The sequence below is a fragment of the Culex pipiens genome, chromosome 1 (genome assembly GCF_016801865.2).
Source record: "Culex pipiens pallens isolate TS chromosome 1, TS_CPP_V2, whole genome shotgun sequence".
Taxonomy (NCBI): Eukaryota; Metazoa; Arthropoda; class Insecta; order Diptera; family Culicidae; genus Culex; species Culex pipiens.
Window position 1 is genome coordinate 113,060,983 of NC_068937.1, and position 23,601 is coordinate 113,084,583.

Below are 23,601 nucleotides of genomic sequence, written 5' to 3' on the forward strand. Positions count from 1 at the left end.
TAAAGTAGCTCAATGTGAATTTAAAAAGCATTTATTTTCAATTACAAATCTGTTTCCCAAATGACAGCTCAAGCAGTCAACAAAACAAATCGGTTGAGAGTTATTGAAGTTTGGAGCGCTGCGCAGTAAAGTTGGAGTGTTTTCGCATGAACTGTCCAATTTAGTGTAGTAAAATAAGGTAAGTGAGTCGCATATCAACAGGTGAGGTCTTATCTCATTGGGAAACTCGTTTGCATTGGATGTTTGAGCATTCTTATGGGTTCAGAAGATGAGATTTTCAAAGGGGATTCTGCATCCTGTTCGTTCTTAGAGTAAGTGTTAACTGGGGTAAGCAAAATGCACTGTTTGTAACATTTTAGTCTTAAGCTATTTGACATTGTTTTGTTTGAAATCTAGAGTCTTCTACAATCGAAACGAAGTTGACTTTATAGCTGTCGGCCACCATTGCTAGTACCAACCACTAGTGTCTTCCTTTTATCTACAAGGACTTCGCCGCCCTGGGCTCCTAAGTGTATGAAAGTATGGCACGGAGCGACGGCGCCGAATACCCATATTTACACAAAGAATTTTACAGCGCCCGCCGCGGGATTCGAACCGGCGACCTACAATCGAAATAGGTGTAAATTCCAATTGCAGTTTCACAAACTTACATCATGCAACATCCGGATGCTTTTGAGAAGCGGTTGTCGTCCGGGTTGTGGCCGGGCTCTGCTAGAGAATGCGTCCAATCGTGAGAGTGGGACTTGCTCATACGACTTCTGAGACAGAGAACCGCAGCAGCAGCAGCACCGGACTGCGTAACAGTCGACAATCTGAACAGCGGGTGCTGCGTCGGATGAGGTGTGATGTTCTTGAAGGCTCACTCCAGCAGATTCTGTTTGCGACGAGACAGCTTGACGGTCAGCTCCTGCAGCTGTCGGCGCCTTCGCACACTTCCCGGTAGGCATTTTCCTTAGACTTGGTTGTCTTCAGTTCTGGCACTGCAGGCCGATTTTTCTCGTGTTAGCCCTCTTGTCCGCCGGCTCCGGGGTGGCCGGAGCGTTCACAAATTTCACAGATTTTGGCCGAGAAAAACAAGGTACCTTTCTGGTGTGGTGCACGTTTCACGTCGAAGGACCGAAAAGGAAGATATTTTCCGGGCCCACTGTGCGGTGGCCAAGGCCAAACGGACGGAGGAAATTGACGGACGCAGCACGAAGGAAAATCGCGATCGTGGCCACCCTCTGGTACGCGCTGTGAAAACACGTTTATGGTGAAAAAAATCACTTTGACAGCAAAGCAAAAACCATCGCAATTCCACTGAGAAATGTAACGCCCCGATCGGCCTGTGTCAGCCCGATTTTATTCTACCATCAGACTGATCTGGTCGTTACATTTCTCAGTGGGATTTCGCATCGGTGTACACACCCAGTAAGCACAATCAACTTTACACTCTAGAGAAAAACTAGTAATTGAATTAGGGTTTATCCTTATTTTTCTTGCTAAATTTGTATTAAAATGTACTGAACGTGTGTATCATGAATTTAATCAATATTTATTTCTATTTTAATTTTAATCGTACAATGTTTGTTTACATTCGCCATTTTTGGCTGCAGTTTTCACAACTCCCGGGAGAGTGAGTGGAGTGGTTTTCCGTTGTTACACGGTTACTGAAAATCGCACTTTTGGGAGTTCAGAAATCGCACTTTTGACAGTTCGCTTAAACGAACTGAAAAAAGTGTGATTTCGCGAACTCGAAAAATGGTAAAAATCGCCAAAAAACGAGTTCAGTTAAGCGAACTCCCAAAAGTGCGATTTTGGACTTAGCGAAATTTTTGAAATTCGTTGAAATGTTTCGTCTTAAATATTTATTGTTAGTTTGTTTTTGCGCTCCGGAGCTTCGGGTTGATTTTCAGGTAAGCCTTCCAATGTTGGCAAAAAAGTTCGGTCCACCGGTGGACGGATTACTGGACAAGAACGCAAGAGGAATCCGTCCGCCGGTGGACGGATTGCCTTCCAATGTTGGCGAAAAGGTTCGGTCCACCGGTGGACGGATTAGAGCACAAGGTTTTGCAAGAGGAATCCGTCCACCGGTGGACGGATTGCCTTCCAATGTTGGCGAAAAAGTTCGGTCCACCGGTGGACGGATTACTGGACAAGGACGCAAGAGGAATCCGTCCGCCGGTGGACGGATTGCCTTCCAATGTTGGCGAAAAAGTTCGGTCCACCGGTGGACGGATTACGCAAGAGGAATTCGTCCGAAGGTGGACGGATTGCCTTCCAATAATGGCGAAAAGGTTGGGTCCACCGGTGGACGGATTACGACACAAAGTTTTGCAAGAGGAATCCGTCCACCGGTGGACGGATTGCCTTCCAATGTTGGCAAAAAGGTTCGGTCCACCGGTGGACGGATTATTGGACAAGGACGCAAGAGGAATCCGTCCGCCGGTGGACGGATTGCCTTCCAATAATGGCGAAAAAGTTCGGTCCACCGGTGGACGGATTACGCAAGAAGAATTCGTCCGAAGGTGGACGGATTGCCTTCCAATGTTGGCGAAAAGGTTCGGTCCACAGGTGGACGGATTACGGCACAAGGTTTTGCAAGAGGAATCCGTCCACCGGTGGACGGATTGCCTTCCAATGTTGGCGAAAAAGTTCGGTCCACCGGTGGACGGATTACCAGACAAGGACGCAAGAGGAATTCGTCCGCCGGTGGACGGATTGCCTTGGGACCATCCATAAACCACGTGGACACTTTTTTGGTAATCTCGAACCCCCCCCCCCCCTCTTCGTGGACAATTGTCCATACAATAAAAATCTTTTTTGTATGGAGCGTGGACAATCGCCATACCCCCCCCCCCCCCCAAAGTGTCCACGTGGTTTATGGATGGTCCCCTTCCAATGTTGGCGAAAAGGTTCGGTCCACCGGTGGACGGATTACTAGACAAGGACGCAAGAGGAATTCGTCCGCCGGTGGACGGATTGCCTTCCAATGTTGGCGAAAAGGTTCAGTCCACCGGTGGACGGATTACGGCACAAGGTTTTGCAAGAGGAATCCGTCCACCGGTGGACGTATTGCCTTCCAATGTTGGCGAAAAAGACGGATTACTGGACAAGGACGCAAGAGGAATCCGTCCGCCGGATTAGCAAGAGGAATATTTCCACCGGTGGACAGACCTCACTTTCCGAAGATCTTTTCGATTCCAGCCTTGGGCCGGACTGGCCGGAACGATAACATCGCCGCATCACAGGTGTGCGACGGGGTTCGCTGAACCTCCCGTCCTTTCGTATTATTTTTATCACCATCTGCGATGGATTCCTCGTTCCTACCAAAAACGCGTTCCGGACTCCCTACCAAGTACGCGTTCTGGACTCGACCACCCTCAAACTGGTAAAACTTATTCTTGATTAAGCTTATCTGTAACTAACCTTTTTTTAGGTCAACTCGGACATTCCCGGAATCCTGGAAAAAAACATCCGGACGCTATCTGGCAGCCGCGTTGTAGTTGTACACGATTAATCTGGAAGATCCAAGCTATGATCTGAAGCTGGTGGGATGTCAGACGAGTGCGCATCGGTTCCACAAAGTCGTGTGGAGTCTGCTGGATTTTGGTACGGCCACGACCACGAACCCGAACGGAGTCATTGTCGGTGGTTGCGAAGGTGGCGTCATCCTGGTTTACAGCGCTTCGAAGCTGTTGGCCGGGGAGAACGCGCTGATGGTCCAGCAGGTCAAACACAACGGAGCGGTGCGCAGTATGGACTTCAATCCGTACCAGAATTAACTGTTGGCCTCGGGAGCGTCGAGGTCGGAAATCTACAACTGGAATCTGAACAACACGGCGGCGTCGATGACCCCAGCAACGAAGGCGCAACCAGTTGAGGATGTTCAGGGTCTCGCGTGAACTCACAGAAATGACTCAGCCATGGCGGATTGGGAGCGGAGCCGGTCAAAATTCGTACTACGAGGCGGCCACCGTACAGCAGCGACAACACCACAGCGAAGAAATGTACCAAAAACCTGGCAGCAGTACGGCGCGCAAGAAATCCTACCAAACCTCGCTGATCCGGTGTCTGGACTTTCTGGATCGTGATCGGGTACGCCGACGGGCGGCTCGAGTTCTGGGACGGCACCACCGGCAACTTGAAGGTAAGCTCGTAGATCTCAAGTCGTGTTGGCAGCTAACTGAGGTGCGTTTGTTTCAGGGCATTCACGAGAGTGCACTCGCAAGAACGGTGTCACCAACATCAAGCTGGCTGGGGACAAGGTGGTGGCGGCCCGGCTCAGCAGCCGCATCGACTTCCTGCGGCTCGAAATATACACCAAGAGTCGGCAGATCGACTGGGGATTTTCGTTCGCGTACCGGCGCAGTAAGTTTTATCAACTCAATTCCAAGGATCACTTTTAACAACTTTCAAAATTTCCAGCGCACATTCGCACCGGTTCGGCGGGTAGCTTAAGCATATTCCAGCAGCCGAACGGTCCGGCCAGAGTTCATCACGCCTCGGAGGAGGAGCTGCGCGGCATCCAGGTGTTTCACCAGCAGGGGCACTAGAACCGGAACCGTCATGACCGGCAGCATGGACCACACGGTGTAGTTGTCGTGAAGAAGAGTCACCAGCTGCAGTTTACGCTGCACAGTCACCTCGTGTCGTGGCCCGTTCGAGCCGCTGAATCCCAGCTGGATGTGACCTCGGTCGAGGACTACCGCAAGATGCGCGAGTACGAGCAGGAAAAGTTCCTGAGCATGGTCAAGCAGGTCAAGAACGCCGGAGCAACGCTCGCAATCTGACAAAGGGGATTCGACGACGAGGCGAACCAATTACTGCTGCAGCAAGAACTGCCTGCCGTTCGCTGTCCCATTCTGTGGTCCCGAAATCGTACTGATCCCCATCGCCACCAGCGGCAGAATCGTGCCTCGCTTGGGCTAAACTACACACAGGAAGTGGAACTGGTAACCGGAACTCGCCTGTTGTCGTCATCGTGCTTCCGGCCTTTGTCACCGAACCTAAAAATCGGCGGAGTCACGCGATCCTGCCCGGTGCATTAACTCCAAAATCCATACTTTTTATAATTGTTTGAGTTTTTAGAGTAAAAATAATAAAATAAAAATAGCGCCGTGTTGTTAATTTATTTTAAACTTAGTTTTCATTTCAATCCCAAAAGAGAAATCCAAAAGCGCCCGAAGGTAGGCAATCTCTTAACCTGTGAAATATTTCCCCAGCTCGAACTCGGCAAATCATGAAAATCATGATTTTGCCAGTTCGACCCACTTTACCAAAAAAAGTGTTATCCGAGTTGAACTCGAAAAATCATGATAATTACCATTTTTTTGGTTTTATTTGGTAAGCGTGTATCGTTGTAATGTTGTTGTCATCCGGCACCATTAATCAGTTTGTCTCGAGTTGGCGTTCATCTCATGAACTGGTCATGACGGTGTGCACCTGAAGATCAGTTCAGGATCTTTACCAACCGTTTCGACGAGAAAATCAAGGTAAGTGAGTTCAGCTTAATGCGAGAGTATATTTCTAGTGTTTTTTTGCATAGGTCCTATAAACATATGAAACACAATAGCTTATAGGACCTTTAAAAAATTCTGAATTTGCTTATTATCTTTTTGGATAATTAAAGGACGTTGCCGTCGATTGACTAATTTCTGCGAAATGCTGATAATGTTCTCAGGACATTATCTTTGTTGAGGCCAGGAACAAGAACAGATAATTTTTGGAGAACGCCCGCTCTGTGTTATAGTACCTGGTAAAGAACACCTTTTTGGAGTTGATGAAGCTGCACCTGACTTTCTGCTCATAGGCCGCTAAAACGGAGGTCTTGCGACAAGCCGTAAAATTGCCTAACAAATACGGAATGTGAGATGAACTGTAAAACTTCGGGGCACTTTGGTTTACCCCCTTTCTTTTCTTTTTTTTTAGATAGTCAAAACGGCGAAAGTTTCGTCACTCATCGCGGTAGTTAGTACCATCTGCTTTAGAAGTTTCGGCCACCGTTTTCTGTTTAAGTGATGTAAGTCAACGACATGATTATCACCTTAGTCCAGGATAGGTTCAACTATGGTCAACCGATGACGTTTAAAATTATACCGTAAGTAGAAAAAAAGTTCAATGTTTTTCATAAACACACTTGATTTCAGTACATTCATCGACAAATGGCATTTTAATTTACAATTAAATTGATGTAAATTCGCATCATTAATGACGTGCACTTTTGGAACATCATAAATTATTTAAATTTACCCGATTTTTTTTCTGTGTTGAGCTATGTTCGGAATTGTTGATTAGCTCTGCGGCATTCACATATTGAAGAAATAACCAGCCCGAATACGTTGCTTCAAGCAAAGATGCTGCGGCAGTGAAAGATAAATGAAAAAAAAAAAAAAAACTTTTTTGTTTGTGTGTGTTTTTTATGGTATGAGTATGACTTTAACCCAAGTGTTTCAAGTGATGCAAGTGTATATTTTCAAGTCTCCAAATTACTTCGAAATTACACCCCCAATGAACCCGGCAGGTTTTGCGGTGTTGGTTGTTTTTACTTGCTTTTGCATATATGATTTGAAAAGTTTTCTCCTTGTTGGCAATTTTCACGTACATAACACTGCAGTTCCTTGCACTGTGCTTTATTTGTCAATTAGCATGCATACACGTGTTTTCCCGTTGCTGCAAACACGTGACCAAACTTTGTGAAAGTTGATTGGGATATCGTATGTTTTCAGACTACAGGGTAATTTTTGGTGTTGCAAGATGGCGGTTGGGTATCACGTCTAGTTCGAGTTATTTTAAATAACGATACATATATCAATATAGTTGTGTAACTTGATAAAATTTGCATTTGCAAATGTTAACTAAATCGCAAAAAGAAAACATTTACAAACTATTAAACTGTAGAAACTTACTAATAAGTTGTAGCAGGTATCCACAAAAGTACAGACTTGGTAATTCAGAAAAAATAAATGCTTCTTACTTCTCCACAACCAAATGTTATCTAAAATTGTATAAACCTAAGGTACCTATCCAACCTCAAAAAGCTCTTTCCTCCCCTTTCGGCTTGCGGAAACTCTGATTGATAGTGTTCATTAGGTGGCATAATGGTACCATTTACTCTTGAATCATCCCCCTGGCAGGATTCTGCTGCTGCTGCTGCAAACTCGGGAAGCAAAGTTTAAAAACGCGAGGGTGAACGGTTTAAAATACGGCCAATTAAATTTAATTGAAGTTGGTCGTTTTTTAGCCGGCGTGCTTAATTTTTCAAGTGGGGTGAAAAATCCTCCTTTTTGATTTTATGGATCTTGAATAGACTGCTTGGAGTGCTGGAATATTTAGTGTGCTTAGAGGGAGGTTTTTTTTTTGTTGATGTCTAGCATAAAACCATTTTCACTTGATTTGGGTTGGGATGTTTGTGTTTGAACATCTTCTAAGAAGGCTGGATACTGTGAAAAGCATGAAATGCTTTTTTTAAGAATCGTTAACTTGTTCTTAAAGGCAGTTTCCAAAACTTTTTAACAGCCTCTCAGCTGGCACCAATTTCAACAAAGTTGACCAAAATTGAAATAAAAAAATCCCTCCGAACGCACCGAGAAAACAATAAACAAACAGTCCGAGCATAAAAACAGCAAACTCGTTTTACCCCAACACTCGAGCGATATTTAATTATTTCGTACGGGATCACTCGCCTACAGCTATTTGTTTGCGTCCTACCCAAGAACCCCACCCACTCCCTAACAAGCGCGATAATGAAGCGTGACGCGGAAAAGTTTGGCCCGTGATGTCCCTCGGTTCTTATCCGCTACCAACCCACTGCATACAGCTGGTTTCAGCTCAGCCCAGAGGGAAAGCTTTTCGTTTTTGTCGACATCATGTTGGAATGGAACATTTTCAACAGCGGAAAAAAATGATCGGAAAACTTTTATTTACCACGGTAATAGTAATAGTAAATTTCTTCATTGTATTGTAAAATATGGTATTATTTTAAACCAATATGTTGTTATGTGTTTTCACAAAACTTGTATAAACAATTTTTTGACACATTTAAGTTCACTAATAGCTTTTAGAACTTCTTACTTATGACCCATCCACTGCAATTAAAAAGCCTGGGTGTAAAATAAATTAAGCCATACTTTATGAATTATTATGTAATATTACACCCAGATGTATGTAGCCCGTGATTACGGGAAAACTACTTGACAAAAATTTAAAGCTGCTATAGGCGTTTATTTATTCGGTCTGATAGCCGAGCTGGCTAAGGCGTCAGTCCTCTCAGTGAGTGTTAAGTTTGAATCCCGTCGGTTTCGTTTTTTGTGTAGAAAAACTGTCATGTATTGTGTGATATTAAGTGACTTTAATCACAAAGGTTATATGCTAAAGTTGGCATGCAATTTAAACAATTTTGCTAGGTTGTAATTGAAAAACGTTACTAAATCCACCTTCAGGTGGTTGGTGTCTTCCTCAGGTTCATGTGAATACATTCAGTTAAAATAGCATTATTCTCCCTAAAAATGTTAGACAAATTAAGAATCCTTACTTATTTTTTTTTGATAGGATCTTCAATCTTTATAGCTTAATTGGAACAAATATTTTGATCAAATTTTTTGAGACTTGATTTCAAAAAGTGTGTAATGAGTACTTGAATGCTTGTAGCTTTTGATGGGGCTGTCAGACTTTCAATCTTGTGGGTTCGTATGAAACACCTTTTGATTACCCATATAACGATCTAACGATGGGAGAACCGGACAATATTTTCATAAAAAATATCTAAGATTCGGCCTTCGGTGTATAAATTACACTTAAAGGCTTATAATTTTTAGCAGGGTTGTCATATCTTCGATATTTTAGGCTCATTTGAATTATCTAACTAACGACGGGTCGCATGATGAACCTGGACATCATTTTCATCAAAATATCTGAGATCCGGCCTATAAAAAGTGTATAATTAGCACTAAGTGCTCATAAATTTTGATAGGTTTGTCAGATCTTCAATGTTTTGGACTTGTTATAAAGGTCTTCTAAATACCTTTCTAAAAAAGTATACCAAACATGACGGGTTTTCTAACACAAAACAACCCTTTTTACAATACTCCGGACTTTTCTCGAAATGATTTTTTTTAGCATAACTTTTGAAGTACTTTAACATCATAATATTCACTAGGGTCTTATGGGACACCAAAACGGATCGAATGAGGCCAATATGGTTGAAATTTCAAGCCTCTTTTTACACCTTAGCTTTCATCCACCCCGGTATTTGAACTGACGACCTTTGGATTGTGAATCCAACTGCCTACCACAAAGCAAAAAATCCGATGGTAAAATCGCATGGAAAACTCGCACATAACCTTTGTGAGAAAAAGCATGTTATATTGTATGAGAAAACGTGTACACAAAAAGCATGTACCGAAGAAAAAATTAGGTCTGCTTACCCCAAAAATAACATCAATTTGGCGAGAGTCATATTCATATTACTAAATCCGCGCCCCAACAATCTCGGCTATCTAACCATTATAACGTCATGATTCGAATTCCCGGACGCTTCGAAACCCGGACACTTCAACTTGTTTTATCAATTATTTGGATATAAGTTCGCATAAGGGTCATTCCACCTGAAGTGTGCAAGAAAAAATGCAAATTTGAAAATTACCATCTCCGATTCTGCTCAAATTTGGTAGAGCTGTTGAGACTATCAAAACATGCAAAAATCCCGAATTTCATCCAAATCGGACCACCCCCTCCATTTTTGTACCCTCCCAAAAAATCGACTTTTTGGCGATTTTTGAGCGAAACCCCTATCTTCAAACGACGATAACTCAGGAACCACAAATCTTAGAGGGTCGGTCTTAGACTCAATTTTGAAGGAAATTGGACGTAGAATCCATTTCCGTGATCAAAATTTAGATTAACATATTTTTTCTGCCTGTATTGCGCAATTGAAAAGTTTAAATTGCCGTATCTCAAAACAGTCCAATTTATTTTCCAAATTTGACCTCACCATCGTATTCCCCGTCTGATTTTACATAAGAATCACTTATCGACAGAAAGGAATATGTTTCGTTCCAGTGATATCGAATTTTAAAGTTTTGAGTATTTGAGATTACCTAAATTAGCTACACTCGCCGCATATGCTAGAAGCACTCAGTCGTGCTGATCAATAACTGCTACCTGCTTTTATTTAAATAAGATTTCATCACAAATAATCTTTAGCAAAATAGGCAAATATTGAATTTACACCACTGTAGGAAACTGCTGTATTATCTTAAATTAAAAAATACTATACAGTTAATTTGTGTGCTAGCCCAATGGATAGCCCAAGAATGGAATTCCCGCAGAGCTAGCAGGATTTTGCAATTGATCTTGTAAGTAACACTTAAGAAAAAGGGTACGATACATTGTCGTGTTAAAAATTATGAATTAACATGAATAAAACTCTCGTGAAGCATGATTAAGGAGGAGTATTTCTGGAAAGTATAAAACTGAAAAATGTAAGAAAATCACAAAGATTAATCTGATTAAGAACAAATTCAGTTGTGTTGATTTCTTGTTTTTTATTTTTTTTTGTTTGTCAATCATTTCGAAATCTTGGAAGACGATACAGCTGCTGTCCACATGTATCCGAAGTATATGGTTTTGTTTTTGAAATTAAATGTACCAGAATTGAAAAAAAAATCATCAATTATTCAGATGAAACTGGTTCACAATATAAAAATCGGTTTAATATTATCAATCTTTCAAACCATAAGGCAGATTTTAGAGTTTTTGCTGAATGGCACTATTTTGCTACCGCACATGGGAATTATTTCATCTACTACAGCCAGCTCTACATTTGTTCTCGCTTTAAATAAAAGAAGAATTAGGAATTAGGAAAAATATGAAAATAATATAAAAATGATAAAATTGTATTGTAAACACACTGTAGCATTTGCAAATAAATATTAAAACTTCAGGATTTCTGGAAAGTATAAAACTGAAAAATTTAAGTAAATCACAAAGATTAATCTGATTTATTATCTGATTAAGATCAAATTCAGTTGTGTTGATTTCGACACCGTCCGAACAATAATCTTTTTTTTTTGTTTGTCAATCATTTAGAAATCTTGAAAGACGATAAAGCTGCTGTCCACATGTAACAGAATTGAAAAAATCATAAATTATTCAGATGAAACTGGCTCACAATATAAAAATCGGTTTAATATGATCACCCTTGAAACCGTAAGGCAGATTTTGGGGTTTTTGCTGAATGGCACTATTTCGCTACCGCACATGGTAATAGCTCTAGACCCCATGTGAGTTATTTCATCTACATACCACAGCCAGCTCTACATTTGTTCTCACTTCAAATAAAAGAAATAATTTGAGAAAGTGGGAAGAAATGAGGAATTAGGAAAAATATAAAAATAATAGAAAAATGTTTTTTTTTTGAAAATTGTATTGTTAAAACTCTGTAGCATTTGCAAATAAATATTCAAAGTTCAAATTTTACTTAATATGGTTTAATGACACTGAGATCATGAAAAACAGTGCATTGAAAATTACCCAATAAATATTCCTTAAACAAAAAATAGATTGTTCATGGCATTGATTATCTCAAAATCGTATAAAATTATAAAAAGAATTCATCTTACAGAACACCAGGTAGTAATTATTCATCATCACGAATTAGTGCTTCTAGCAGAGGCGGCGAGTGTAGCTAATTTAGGTAATCTCTCATACTCAAAACTTTAAAATTCGATATCTCTGGAACAAAACATATTCCTTTCTGTCGATAAGTGATTCTTATGTAAAATCGGACGGGGAATACGATGGTGAGGTCAAATTCAAAAAATAAATAGGGCTGTTTTGAGATACGGCCATTTAAAGTTTTCAATTGCGCAATACAGGTAGAAAACATATTTGAATCTAAATTTTGATCACGGAAATGGACGTCCGATTTCCTTCAAAATTGAGTCTAAGACCGACCCTCTAAGATTTGTGGTTCCTGAGTTATCGTCGTTTGAAGATAGGGGTTTCGCTCAAAAATCACCAAAAAGTCGATTTTTTGAGAGGGTACAAAAATGGAGGAGGTGGTCCGATTTGGATGAAATTCGGGATTTTTGCATGCACAGCTCTGCCAAATTTGAGCAGAATCGGAGATGGTAATTTTCAAGTGCTGTTCCGCTTCAGATGGAATGACCCAGAATGTCAAAACTGTGTTATTTGATGAATTGTAACATCAACTTTCATTTAAAGATTGTTTGAACGCTGTAGTTAATGCCAAAACAATTAAATAAAATAAAATTATAAGTTTACCAAAAATGCGAAATATTTCAACGGAAATATTTCATAGGCGTCCGAAGCACCGGGAAGGCAAAGCAGAAATTTATGTTTTTGATTTTCTTAAATTCAAGCCATTTTTTATATAAACTATCGATTGTTTTGATGTTAACAGCTTATTTGAGACCTAAAGAATGCAATTCACTAACATTTTAGTCCAAATTTGTGCGATTCATAAGCAAAAGCGAGTGTCCGGAATTCGAAGCAAAAGTGTCCGGATTTCGAATCAGCTTTTATCAGTGTCCGGGATTCGAAGCACAACAAGTCATTTTGATTTTCAAATTCTGATGAAAAATTGTTAGAAATGACATATTTTGCATGCATTCTCTTAAAACTGACTGTTTATACTAAATCCTGATGATATTTCTACATTTCCAACTTATTACCTGATTTTTTGCCAGCTATAAAAAAAAATATGGTATTAAGTGTCCGGATTTCGAATCATGACGTTATTAAAATTTGGTTCAACGCCAATGCACCAATAGGTTTCTCGTACGTCGTATACTGCATTTACTGTGATACGGTGTATGGGGACCATACAGCTACATGGGTGTTGATTCTGACAATTTCACAGCGGCGAGATAGCCGAGAGTGTTGGGGCGCGGACTTGGTATTCTGGAGATAACTCTCACCGGATTGATGATATTTTTGGGGTGTGCGAAATCTTTTTTTCTTGCGTACATGCTTTTTGTGTACACGTTTTCTCATGCAATATTACAAGCTTTTGTTCACAAAGCTGATGTGCATGCTTTTGCCTGCGATTTTAAACGGAAATTTTTTGCTGTGCAGCGACTCCATCGAGACAGGACCCAGGGGCCAACATTTATTTCCCCGTCCGACGGAAGGCGTGATCTGACTAATCTCGAAAAACGCTATCTGGACCTTCTGGGATCGAACCCAGGCCGACTGAGTGAGAGGCAACCACGCTTACCCCTACACCACGGGTCCAAAAAAAAATCACGAGAACATATAAAAAAAATAACAATACGTTGACTTTTAGCCATAAAAATCAATTTCGATAAACAATAATCAAACAACAACAACACTTTGCCGAATACACTAAATCAATCAGAAAATTTCTTTTCACTAATGATGCAGAATAATTATTTTTTTCATAGAAAATGTAGGTACAAGAAAAATCAAATATAATTACAAAATTTATAACAGCGAATTATAATTGTTTTTAAATATTTTATAAAATTCAGCTAAAAATATGTCATGCCAAAATAACTGTTAAAGTAGGCCTTTTCTCTAGAAACGTAATTTTACCCCTTGGGCTTTCCCTATAACCTTCGTGCGTACTACGCGATCGTCAAACTTTTACTCTCTTTTTCTTTCCACCGATATCACCTTTTGGCAGGTCTGTCTTCACCTTCGCCGCGCCCGGAGCGCACGTGGCAGGTGTTTAAGCTTCCTGTCACTTTCAAAGTTTCCAAGTCTTCACGAAATGAACAAGCGCGATAGCAAACGAGCGAAAAACGATTCTGGTGCTCTTTCCCCAACTTTTCTCTGGCTCAACGGTGGCCGAAACAGGAGGAAAATTATAATCAAATTTATTTCACCCTAACTTTGAGCACGTAAGCTATTTGAACTTTAAATTAATTTTCCAAACTTTCGGGCGAACTTTGGATGCTTTCGGGTAGGGCGAGGACGGAGTTTGTCACCACCAAGCCTTTGGAATGAAGGGCCTAAGGTGCCCCAGTGCACCCTACTGGAAGGTCTTTAGAGACCATTGGTTTTTATGACAAGCTTTAGCACATTTCGCATGAAATTTCATCGGATTTGAGGCGTTGACGAGCTTTAACATTTTCCTCAATTATCTCATAAGAGGTATCGATTGTCGTTTTCAGAAAGAGATAGTTTCAGAATATTCAAATTACGTTCAAGTAAACTTAAAGCGAAACCAACTAATATTTTTGATGAAAATAAACATAGAAATAACAGAGGAAAACATAAAAAGCTAAGATGTTGATGGCATCAAAATGAGATTGTTCACGGAATTTAATTTTGCCGTTGGAAGTTCAAATACCATAAACAAGAAGGTAAAAGCGATCCTTAACCGGGCAGCTTAAAAAGACACTCTTATTTAAATTTGTTATTGCCCTCGACGGTCGGAGTCGTAAAAACGACACGCTGATGCTCTTCCTTCAGTCGGTCATCATCTCTCTGCCCGGGCCGGCCGGCAAACTTGGCTCGTTGAACGCTAGATTGGCTCAATTTTCCAGCCGACGTGCCGCATCGTTCAAAGAGGGATGACATCGCCGTCGACCGCCAGACCAGACGGAATTTCCGTTGCTTTTTTTTAAAGTCTTTTGGCTCTTTTGGATTGGCCAACTTGAGCTTTTCTATCTTTTCTTTTGTGAAATGGGGGGAAAACTAGAGTTCGTGGGAGTGTTGCCAGCTTTTCCGGGTTTCAAACCCTTGAATCTTGAATCCAAATTGGATCGATTTAATATTTGGATCATGCAATCTCTTTCAAATTCTTACAACTTTACAACACAACTGTTTTATTATGATGTCATATTACCATATCACAAGCTTACAAACTAATCGTCTCAGAATTATTATCTCCTACAATCTCAAAATCTTACATTTACACATTTTGACAATTATTTTTATACTAAAATTTGACAATCTTACCGTCTCACAATCATAATATCTTATCGCTTCACAATCATTTTATCCTACAAACTGGAAATCGTACCGTTTCAAATTATGACAGTCTTACTATACTGTCATACAACCATTCTCTCTTACAATCTGATAATCTTGCCGTCTCACAACCTGACTATTTACTGTCTTACTATCAGTCAGATAATCTTACCGTTTCACAACCATTGTATACTACAATCTGACAATTCGCCACCTCACAATCAATGTTTTCTACAATTAGTTAATCTTACCGTCTCACAATGTTTCTATCCTACAATCTGCCAATTTTACTATCTTCCAATCTGATAATCTTATCGTCGCACAATCTTTGTTTCCTAAGAAAAGAATCAGAACATCTAACGACCGTAAGGTCTTTTGTGGTCTTTATTGCAAGTTTCTGCTCGAACCTAAGAGTCCGCAGGCTTGAATGGGTTGAGCACCCAAATCTCTTTTAATCCAAGGAACCTTCCACCCCAGGGTTCAAACTGACGACCTTTGGAATGCAGGTCCAACCGGCGCGCCGTCAGCAATTCCACCATAGCAGGCTTTGTTTGGTGTGTTGTTTGTCCTTATACGGGACAGACGACCGCCTCTCCAATTGTACAATTTTACCATCATAAGTTTTCAATAAATTCATGTTGAGAGAGCAGACAACCAAGTAAGTTGCTGTCTTATTATTCCAAAATTGACAATCTTACGGACCCAGTTCTGAAACAACCTGATTTTAAAAATAGAGCAGTTCTCTACCAAAACCGGAAATGGATTTTATTTGTATTTTTGGTTATGGCTCAAACTTTGTGGGAACCTTCCCTCTATGACCAAATAAGCTATTTTGTGTCATTGGTTCACCCATACAAGTCCCATACAAGACGCATTTTTTCAATGTAAAATTGAATTTCCAATCGAAAAGTACTTTACCGATTTTTTGATTAAGGACTCTGTTTTCAAGATATAGCCACCGAAAGTTTGATTTTAGCGAAATATTTGAAGTTTTTAGATTTTTAAAATTGTGACCATGAATGACCATCTCTAAAATTTTTTTTTTGAAGAGTTCAGAAAATTTGCTATGAAATTTTCTAAAAGACATTGAAGATTGGACCTCTGGTTGCTGAGATACAGCGGCTTAAAGGAAAAAAAAAACACGAAAATTGAAGTTTTCTAAGTCTAACCCAAACAACCCTTCCATTTTCTAATGTCGATATCTCAGCAACTAATGGTCCGATTTTCAATGTTAAAACATGAAACAATCGTGAAATTTTTCGATCTTTTCGGAAAAAATATTAAACAAAAATTAAATCAAGATCAGCATTTTAAATAGGCGTAATATTGAATGTTTGGCCCTTTTAAAATGTTAGTCTCAATTTAAAAAATTTCAAAATATTTTTTTCGAAAAGATCGAAAAATTTCACGAATGTTTCATGTTTTAACATTAAAAAACGTAGTTGCTGAGATATTACATTTTAAAAAAATACGTCAATCATAACTCAGCGGCAGATTTTTTGACCATGTTTCTCTATGGCTTAAAAGTTGCGGGTTTTAGTCTCCTAAAACATATACAAAAAATCTCGAAAATCAAAAAAAAATTAATATTGGGAAATTGAGTTTTTTTTAAATAAAAGTTGATTAAAAAATCTGCATTTTTTCCGTTTACCTATTTTTTTCTCAATAGTCCTCAACAATACCTACAACTTTGCCGAAGACACCAAATTGATCAGAAAATTTACTCAAAAGTTACAGCTGTTTGAATCTTTACGTACCATTTTTGTATGGACAGCAGCCAAAATTGTATGGAGACTTGTTTGAGTGAACCAATGACACGAAATTGCTTTTTTGGCCATAAGAAAGTCCCTCACAAAGTTTGAGCCAAATAAAAAAACACAAGAAATAAAAATGGTCGAAATTGGCTGATGTTGTAGAGAGTTGCTCAATAGTCAAACTTTATTTTATATAACTATGAAGCTAGCACATTAGGGGATAAATAAAAAAAAAACATATGAATAGTTTGGTTTGAACATACTAAAATTTCTGTGTGTAGCGTTAACAGCAATTGTATTGAAATCTCCTTTTTTGTATTTATTTTATTTTTGATTTTTTTTTTCAATATTCGAGTTAAGTTTACGCGTAATTTAATTTCAAATTCCCAAAACTTGTCATGAAAAAGTACAAGCAAATTTTGACGGCACAAGCCAAGGGATCTGACCACTTTGCCCCCTTCCCAGAAGAAGAAAAAAACTTAACTCGTTCAAAACCAGGCGATAAGACAGTGCTCGTGACTTTTAAGTGATGAAAAAAGAGGTCCACGTCGTAAATCTATTCCGCTGGTCGACCGAAGAAGTTTTCGCTCGCCAAGGAAGAGGGGGGTAATAAAAAGGACATTCACTTGCGGGGAAAATGAAAGGGGAAAGAAAAAAATAAATATAAGTGATCCGGGGCAACTTTTTGGCTGACTGCAAGTTTAGAGACGATGAAAAGCTCATTTCGAGTCATCTTTTGAGGATCTTGTACACGCGCATAGTTTCACGCAGACTGTTTCGTGGGATTTTTGAGGGTTAATTATTAAAAGGATTTATATTTAAATTAACGAAAACGAATTTATGAACATGAATTTGGGCAATTTAAGGTTTTAATGAGCCCCGTATTAAATTAAGTCAGCACTTTTGAAACCAAAATTTAACATTGGAAATGTGTGACATATTGAAATGTTGGTATCGAAGTGGACTGAACAAAGAAAGCATGCAGACAAGTAAAGATGGTGAAAAAAGGGACAGTAAAGTTGTTGATGGAGAAAATTTTGTTTCGAAATGGTTTGTTAATACGCGTTACGAGCGACGAACCCCGGGGTTAAGGCAAGAGTGTGGACGCTGAAAGGGGACAGTTTATGAGGGCGCTATATTTCATAAACGTAAACGGATTGTTGTTGGCTGAAGTTTAGTGTGATGTTATATCGCTGATTTGTATTATTTAGCTAGACATAGATAGTGATGTTGTTTTATTTTGACTGCTTTTTTGTTTGGAAAACTCTTATTAATCTGCAAATTTAAGAGAAATATTGACTTCTCAATATAGCTACAGTATTTAAACTTTTTATTTATCTGCAGATTGATTTTATTTGTATGCAGATGAGTATCCGAAAAAATGATCTGAATTAAGTACCTACCAAATTAGCGTAAAATCAAACATTACATCGCCAAACAATTTTGTGAAAATTACTTTGAAACAATTTGCTAACCGCAGGATATTCACCTCTAATGGGATGGTCGAAGACCAGCAAAAAAAAAACCCTGAAACAAAGAAGAATCTTATAAATGATTAACAAGCTAACCGCACCATAAAAATGGACATCCTTCCGGCCTGGCACGCCATCAGCCGAGGTTAGAACCCTCCGGATAGGGCCGCAGATAAAAGGGTTCGCAGTTTCTTCGCCGGTGCACATTTATCGGAAGAGCGGTACTTTTCTGCTTGTTTTTCTTTTTGGCTTCCCGGGCAGACGGTAATAACAAAATTAATAATATTTCAATAACAAATCCTGTTAAAATAACAAAAAGTGGTATTATTTTATCCTGAAGTTCAACTTCAAGAAGAAAAAATAATAAAAGTTTCTGATAAAATAACAAAATTTGGTATTGAAGTGATATTATATTGAAAATGTTTAATAACACGCTAATAAGAGGAAATGTCATTCATTTCAAAAACTCTCCTAATAACAAAATTTGTTATTCGTTCGGTATACTGACTTAGAAATACAATTACCATAAATCGCAAAAATGGAATAGTTTCTAAGTGTCCTTAATACAATCTGTTATTATTTGTTCTTTTGTTAAATATGTTTAGATCTTTGGGATAATTTTGACCAATTTCGTCGGGGTCATTATTTTGGCCATGAAATGGGGTCCTTAAGCTAAAATTATTCTAAAAAGTTGAAAATTTGAAAGTTGATTTTTTTAATTATTTGATATACCCCCTAAAGGACTTTGTTTAAAATGGTTAGAACTATGCGATAATTTTGACCAATTTCGTCGGGGTCATTATTTTGGCCATGAAATGGGGTCCTTAAGCATAAATTATTCCAAAAAGTTTAAATTTTGAAAGTTGATATTTTTAATTATTTGATATACCCCCTAAGGGACTTTGCTAAAATTGGCTTGAACTATGGGATAATTTCATTCCTTTGTGGACCATCATTCAGTGAGGTACTCCTGGATTTTAGCTCCTGAAAAGTGCTTAAAAAGTGCAAAAATGCCTCAGGGCAAGAAAAAGAGGCGGTCCTCACCAGCAGGATCGGCAGATTTGAAGAAGCTAAAGAATGCCGAAGCGCTACCTGCAAAGCCAGGCAGTTTGAGCAAGGACGCTCAAAAATTGTCTGGAAACCAGTTCGCTACCCTCCCTGTGGACGTGAGCGAGAAGGAAGAATTTGAACGACGGGAAAAGTTGCCACCCATTTTTGTGAAAACATCGTCATCGGACTCGGTGCGAAAGTGGCTGACCGGATTTATCAAATCTGGCGCTTTACGAGCTTCCATTCGCTTGTGTGCTGATGGACTCAAAATTCTGCTACCTACCAGAAAGGATTACAACTACGTTCGGGATTTCCTGAACAACACAAAGATTGAATACTACAGCCATGACGATCCAGGTAAACGCCCCATGAAACAGGTCCTCCGAGGCCTGTACGACATGGATGTGAGTGTGCTGAAAGAAGAGCTCAAAACTCTTAAGTTGAACGTGATCGAAGTCTTCAAGATGACGAGACACAACAAGGACATCAAGTATCGTGATCAACTGTACCTGGTTCATCTCGAGAGAGGATCGACAACGCCGTCTGAGCTGAAAGCAGTTCGGGCAATTTTCAACATCATCGTGACTTGGGAACGTTATCGTCCAGTGCACCGTGACGTGACGCAATGTTCGAACTGCTTGCAGTTTGGACATGGTGGAAGGAACTGTTTCATCAAGAGTCGTTGTGCAACCTGCGGAGGTGAGCACAAAACTCAAGCTTGCGAAACAATCAAAGAGAACATCGAAGCCAAATGCTTCAATTGCGGTGGCGACCATTCGACCAAGAATCGAAGCTGCCCAAAACGTGCTGAGTTTGTAAAAATTCGGCAGCAAGCGACGACGAGGCACCAACCAAATCGTCGCAAAACACCACCAACTTTCACGGACGTGGATTTTCCTGCTTTGGCGTCACCAGGAGCAGGATCTACTCGAGTGGTTCCAAATCTGCAGCCATTGCCGTTGAATCAGCGGCAAAGAGTTGCAGAGCATACAACACCTCCAGGCTTCAGTCAGCAACCGAAGGAAAACCAACCAACATCAACGGGTGAAGGCAGTAGTGACCTGTTTTCACCACAAGAACTTCTGAACATTTTCATCGAGATGACAACAACACTGCGTGGTTGCAAAACTCGCCAGGAACAAGTAAGAACTCTTGGAGCATTCATCTTAAAATACAGTTCGTAGTTCACTCGTTCTAGTGATTTTGAATATTTCAATGGATTTATTTTTTTTAGTTTTAGGTTAGGTTAAAGTGATTTTTTTTTCTTTTTTACCCAAATGTATTCAATTCAATGCAATAATGTAAAACAATTTGAAGCAAATAAATAAATGTGATCAGTTAATAATAAAACGAAAAATACAACAAAGATGAAGAGCATTAGGCCATACCACTTATCATGTAAAAGAAATGTAATTATTATAAGAATGTTCAATAAAGACATATTTAATTTCAAAAAAAAAATGGGATAATTTCGACGAATTTCGTCGGGGTCTTTATTTTGGCCATGAAATGGGGTCCTTAAGCTCAAATTATTCTGAAAAGTTGAAATTTTGAAAGTTGTTTTTTTTAATCATTTGATATACCCCCTAAGGGATTTTACTAAATTTGGCTAAAACTAAGAAATAATTTTGACCAATTTTATCGGGGTCATTTATTTCACCATGAAATGGGGTTTCAAGCTAAAATTAATCCGATAAAATTAACTTTTGAAGGTTCATTTTTTTTAATTTTGTTATATTCCCTAACGGAATTGATTTATTTATTGAGAATTTTTGATGTGTGAATAACAAAAACTGTTATTATTTTCATAGAGCCAGGAAGTCGGAGCTGACGTTGAAGTTCGAGCTGGAGTGAGACCTCGGAGACTGCATCGAATTTGCAAATTTTCAGCAACTTTTACTTGGAGTCGGAATCTGTGAAGTCGGGTATTTTTAGAGAGCTGAAGTCGTCGTTGACGTCATATCCTGCATCCAGAGTCGGAGTTGTCTTCAAAGTATGGATTCAAAGTCGCTTGGAGGTACCCGACTCTGCAGCCCTGACTAGTACATAGGAGTTATGGCAACTGCAAGTTTATTTGCAAATTACTAATAAACTAAAACAATAACTTTTTTTGTTATGGAGACATACCAGTTCAATAACATTTTTTGTTATTATGCTGCTCCACCTCTCCGCACAAAATAACAAATCTTGTTATTCCTTCATGATTTCTTCTGTGTTATTGGTTTGTTATTGCAATAACAACATAATAACAGTTTAAGTTATTCTTCGAACAAATCTTTGTTATTGATTTTTGTTATTTTAACAACTAATCCGATCATCCCAATAACATATTTCGATCTTCTCACTTTATCAAAAACTGATCTTCCCAAGTTATTTCCGTCTGCTCGGGGAGTCAGATGGGTCGCTTAAGGCTGGTGCCACTCATACCAAAAGGTGCGATTTTGAACCGCTTAAGGATGGATCACAGACAAATCAACTTATCAAAAGATTTTTTTTTCCATTTTATGTGAAAATTGAAATTATCGATTATCGAAACATTTTATCGATTTGATTTTGTCATTGTTTTCGATTTGGGTAATTCTCTACCAACTCACACGAAATCGGGAAAAGTTGCCCCGACCCCTCTTCGATTTGCGTGAAACTTTGTCCTAAGGGGTAACTTTTGTCAATGATCACGAGTCCGAGGTCTGTTTTTTTATATCTCGTGACGGAGGGGCGGTACGACCCCTTCTATTTTTGAACATGCGAAAAAAGAGGTGTTTTTCAATAATTTGCAACCTGAAACGGTGATGAGATAGAAATTTGGTGTCAAAAGGACTTTTATGTAAAATTAGACGCCCGATTTGATGGCGTACTCAGAAATAAAAAAAAAGAGTATTTTTCATCGAAAAAACACTAAAAAAGTTTTATAAATTCTCCCATTTTTTTAATAATATTACTATCTAAGCAACTTCCTATGATTGTGTTTCAAGACAAACGAAAATAAAATACTTTCAATAAAATTATGTCTAATGATCGATGAAATCCAAAACTTACTAAAAATAACAGCACAAAAATTTGATGTTGAAAATGGAACGAAGCTAAAGAGAGGGAACCCATCCCGGACACAGGTAACAATTTCCTCGCTTCGGGTTATCTTGTTTTGGAAAACCTACGTGGAAAGTGGAAAAGTTTCATGTTTTGCCCCCGAGCATGCTGCTGGTGGAAAATGCTGCCAACATCGAGCGAAAATGATAATCCCAACCGTTTTTCATGCCACCGGCGCTCTTTTTTTTCTCGCGGGTCTGGAATTTTTGACAGTTACTTTATGGTGTTGTTATTTTGCAAAGTTTCACCCAAACTTACCAGACTGGAAAATGTGCTCGCGGAAGTTGGACCGCGATGATCAAAAGGGTATAACATTCTGAAAGTCTATTGAAAGCCACTTTAATCGTTTCAATTGATAGACTACGCTCTTAAAATGAAATGAAAATATAGAATGATTTTTAACTAGATATTGTGGCTTTAGATTAAAATCCTTCTTGAAATATTTGTCGCAAGCAAGTACAAATCAGTCAAGCTTCCCCTCGAGCACTGTTTGCAAACGGATAATCCGATACAGAACCCAGAACTCTCGATGGCAAATCCCCGCACAATCTGGAGCCACATCGAAACAAAGAATTCAATTAACGTCTGAGTCCTCACTTCGGTTGCAGCTGCAACCTGCTGCTCTGGGAACAGGTGAGTCTGTGGCAAATCCTTTGAGAGCTCGAAAGAGTTTCTACCGTTTGCAGCACTGTCCGGTAGGTTCAAGTTTCCAGGAGCAGTTTGGCGGTATTTATTTGAAGCTTTTTTGCGATTTAATTTAGCTAAACTTTGCTTGCAAAGTTAAAAACAGGTCCAAAATTAATTATATTTACGTACTTTATTTAATTGGAACGTCAATCGAAAAATTTCAATTTAAGTCCACCGTCATTTTGCCAGAACAGCAAGACCAGCAACAATGTTTGTGGAAAGTGTTCACACTATCCACGAGAATATCGCGCCAGGAAAATGATACTTGTTGCTGTTTTCCTCACTTCTGCAACTTGTTTGGGGTAAATTTTCCGTTTATTGGCAAGTTAAAACTGATTTTGACAAAGAACTTTGTCCTAAGGTTTCTATACGTGGCGTCAATCCAAAATTTTCGCGAAGCGAAAACGTTACGTGACGAATTCCCCTCTCGGCAAATTTCCCCTCTTTTTGGTGCACGCTGGTTGGATGAACGAACGTTTCCCAATCAGTCAATCGAGAGACGTGAGATTGATGTATCTAAAATCACCCCCACTCCACCTCATAATTTTCGGATCGTCGACGAGCCAACAAAACTCGGCTCGGTCGGTCCCGAAAATTCATTCTATTGCTGG

The 23,601-nt window shown here is 39.3% G+C and overlaps 2 protein-coding genes across 5 annotated transcripts in view; one reads left to right on the top strand and one right to left on the bottom strand.

The window, feature by feature from the left end:
• LOC120432499 (uncharacterized) overlaps positions 1-23,601 on the bottom strand; it is a 343,681-nt gene that overhangs the window by 32,787 nt on the left and 287,293 nt on the right. The window lies entirely within an intron of this gene.
• LOC120432501 (uncharacterized) lies at positions 1,677-5,120 on the top strand. 4 transcript variants are annotated; one of them, XM_052706817.1, is made up of 5 exons: positions 1,677-1,895; positions 3,187-3,370; positions 3,419-4,129; positions 4,186-4,350; positions 4,408-5,120. In XM_052706817.1, exons 3-5 carry the CDS (start codon positions 3,865-3,867, stop codon positions 4,533-4,535), a joined length of 558 nt encoding a protein of 185 aa, XP_052562777.1. In that variant the 5' UTR covers positions 1,677-1,895; positions 3,187-3,370; positions 3,419-3,864; the 3' UTR covers positions 4,536-5,120. The 4 variants fall into 4 exon arrangements, with proteins under 4 accessions (XP_052562777.1, XP_039453648.1, XP_052562776.1 ...); XM_039597714.2 differs by lacking the exon at positions 3,187-3,370; XM_052706816.1 differs by lacking the exon at positions 1,677-1,895 and having other exon boundaries at positions 2,898-3,370.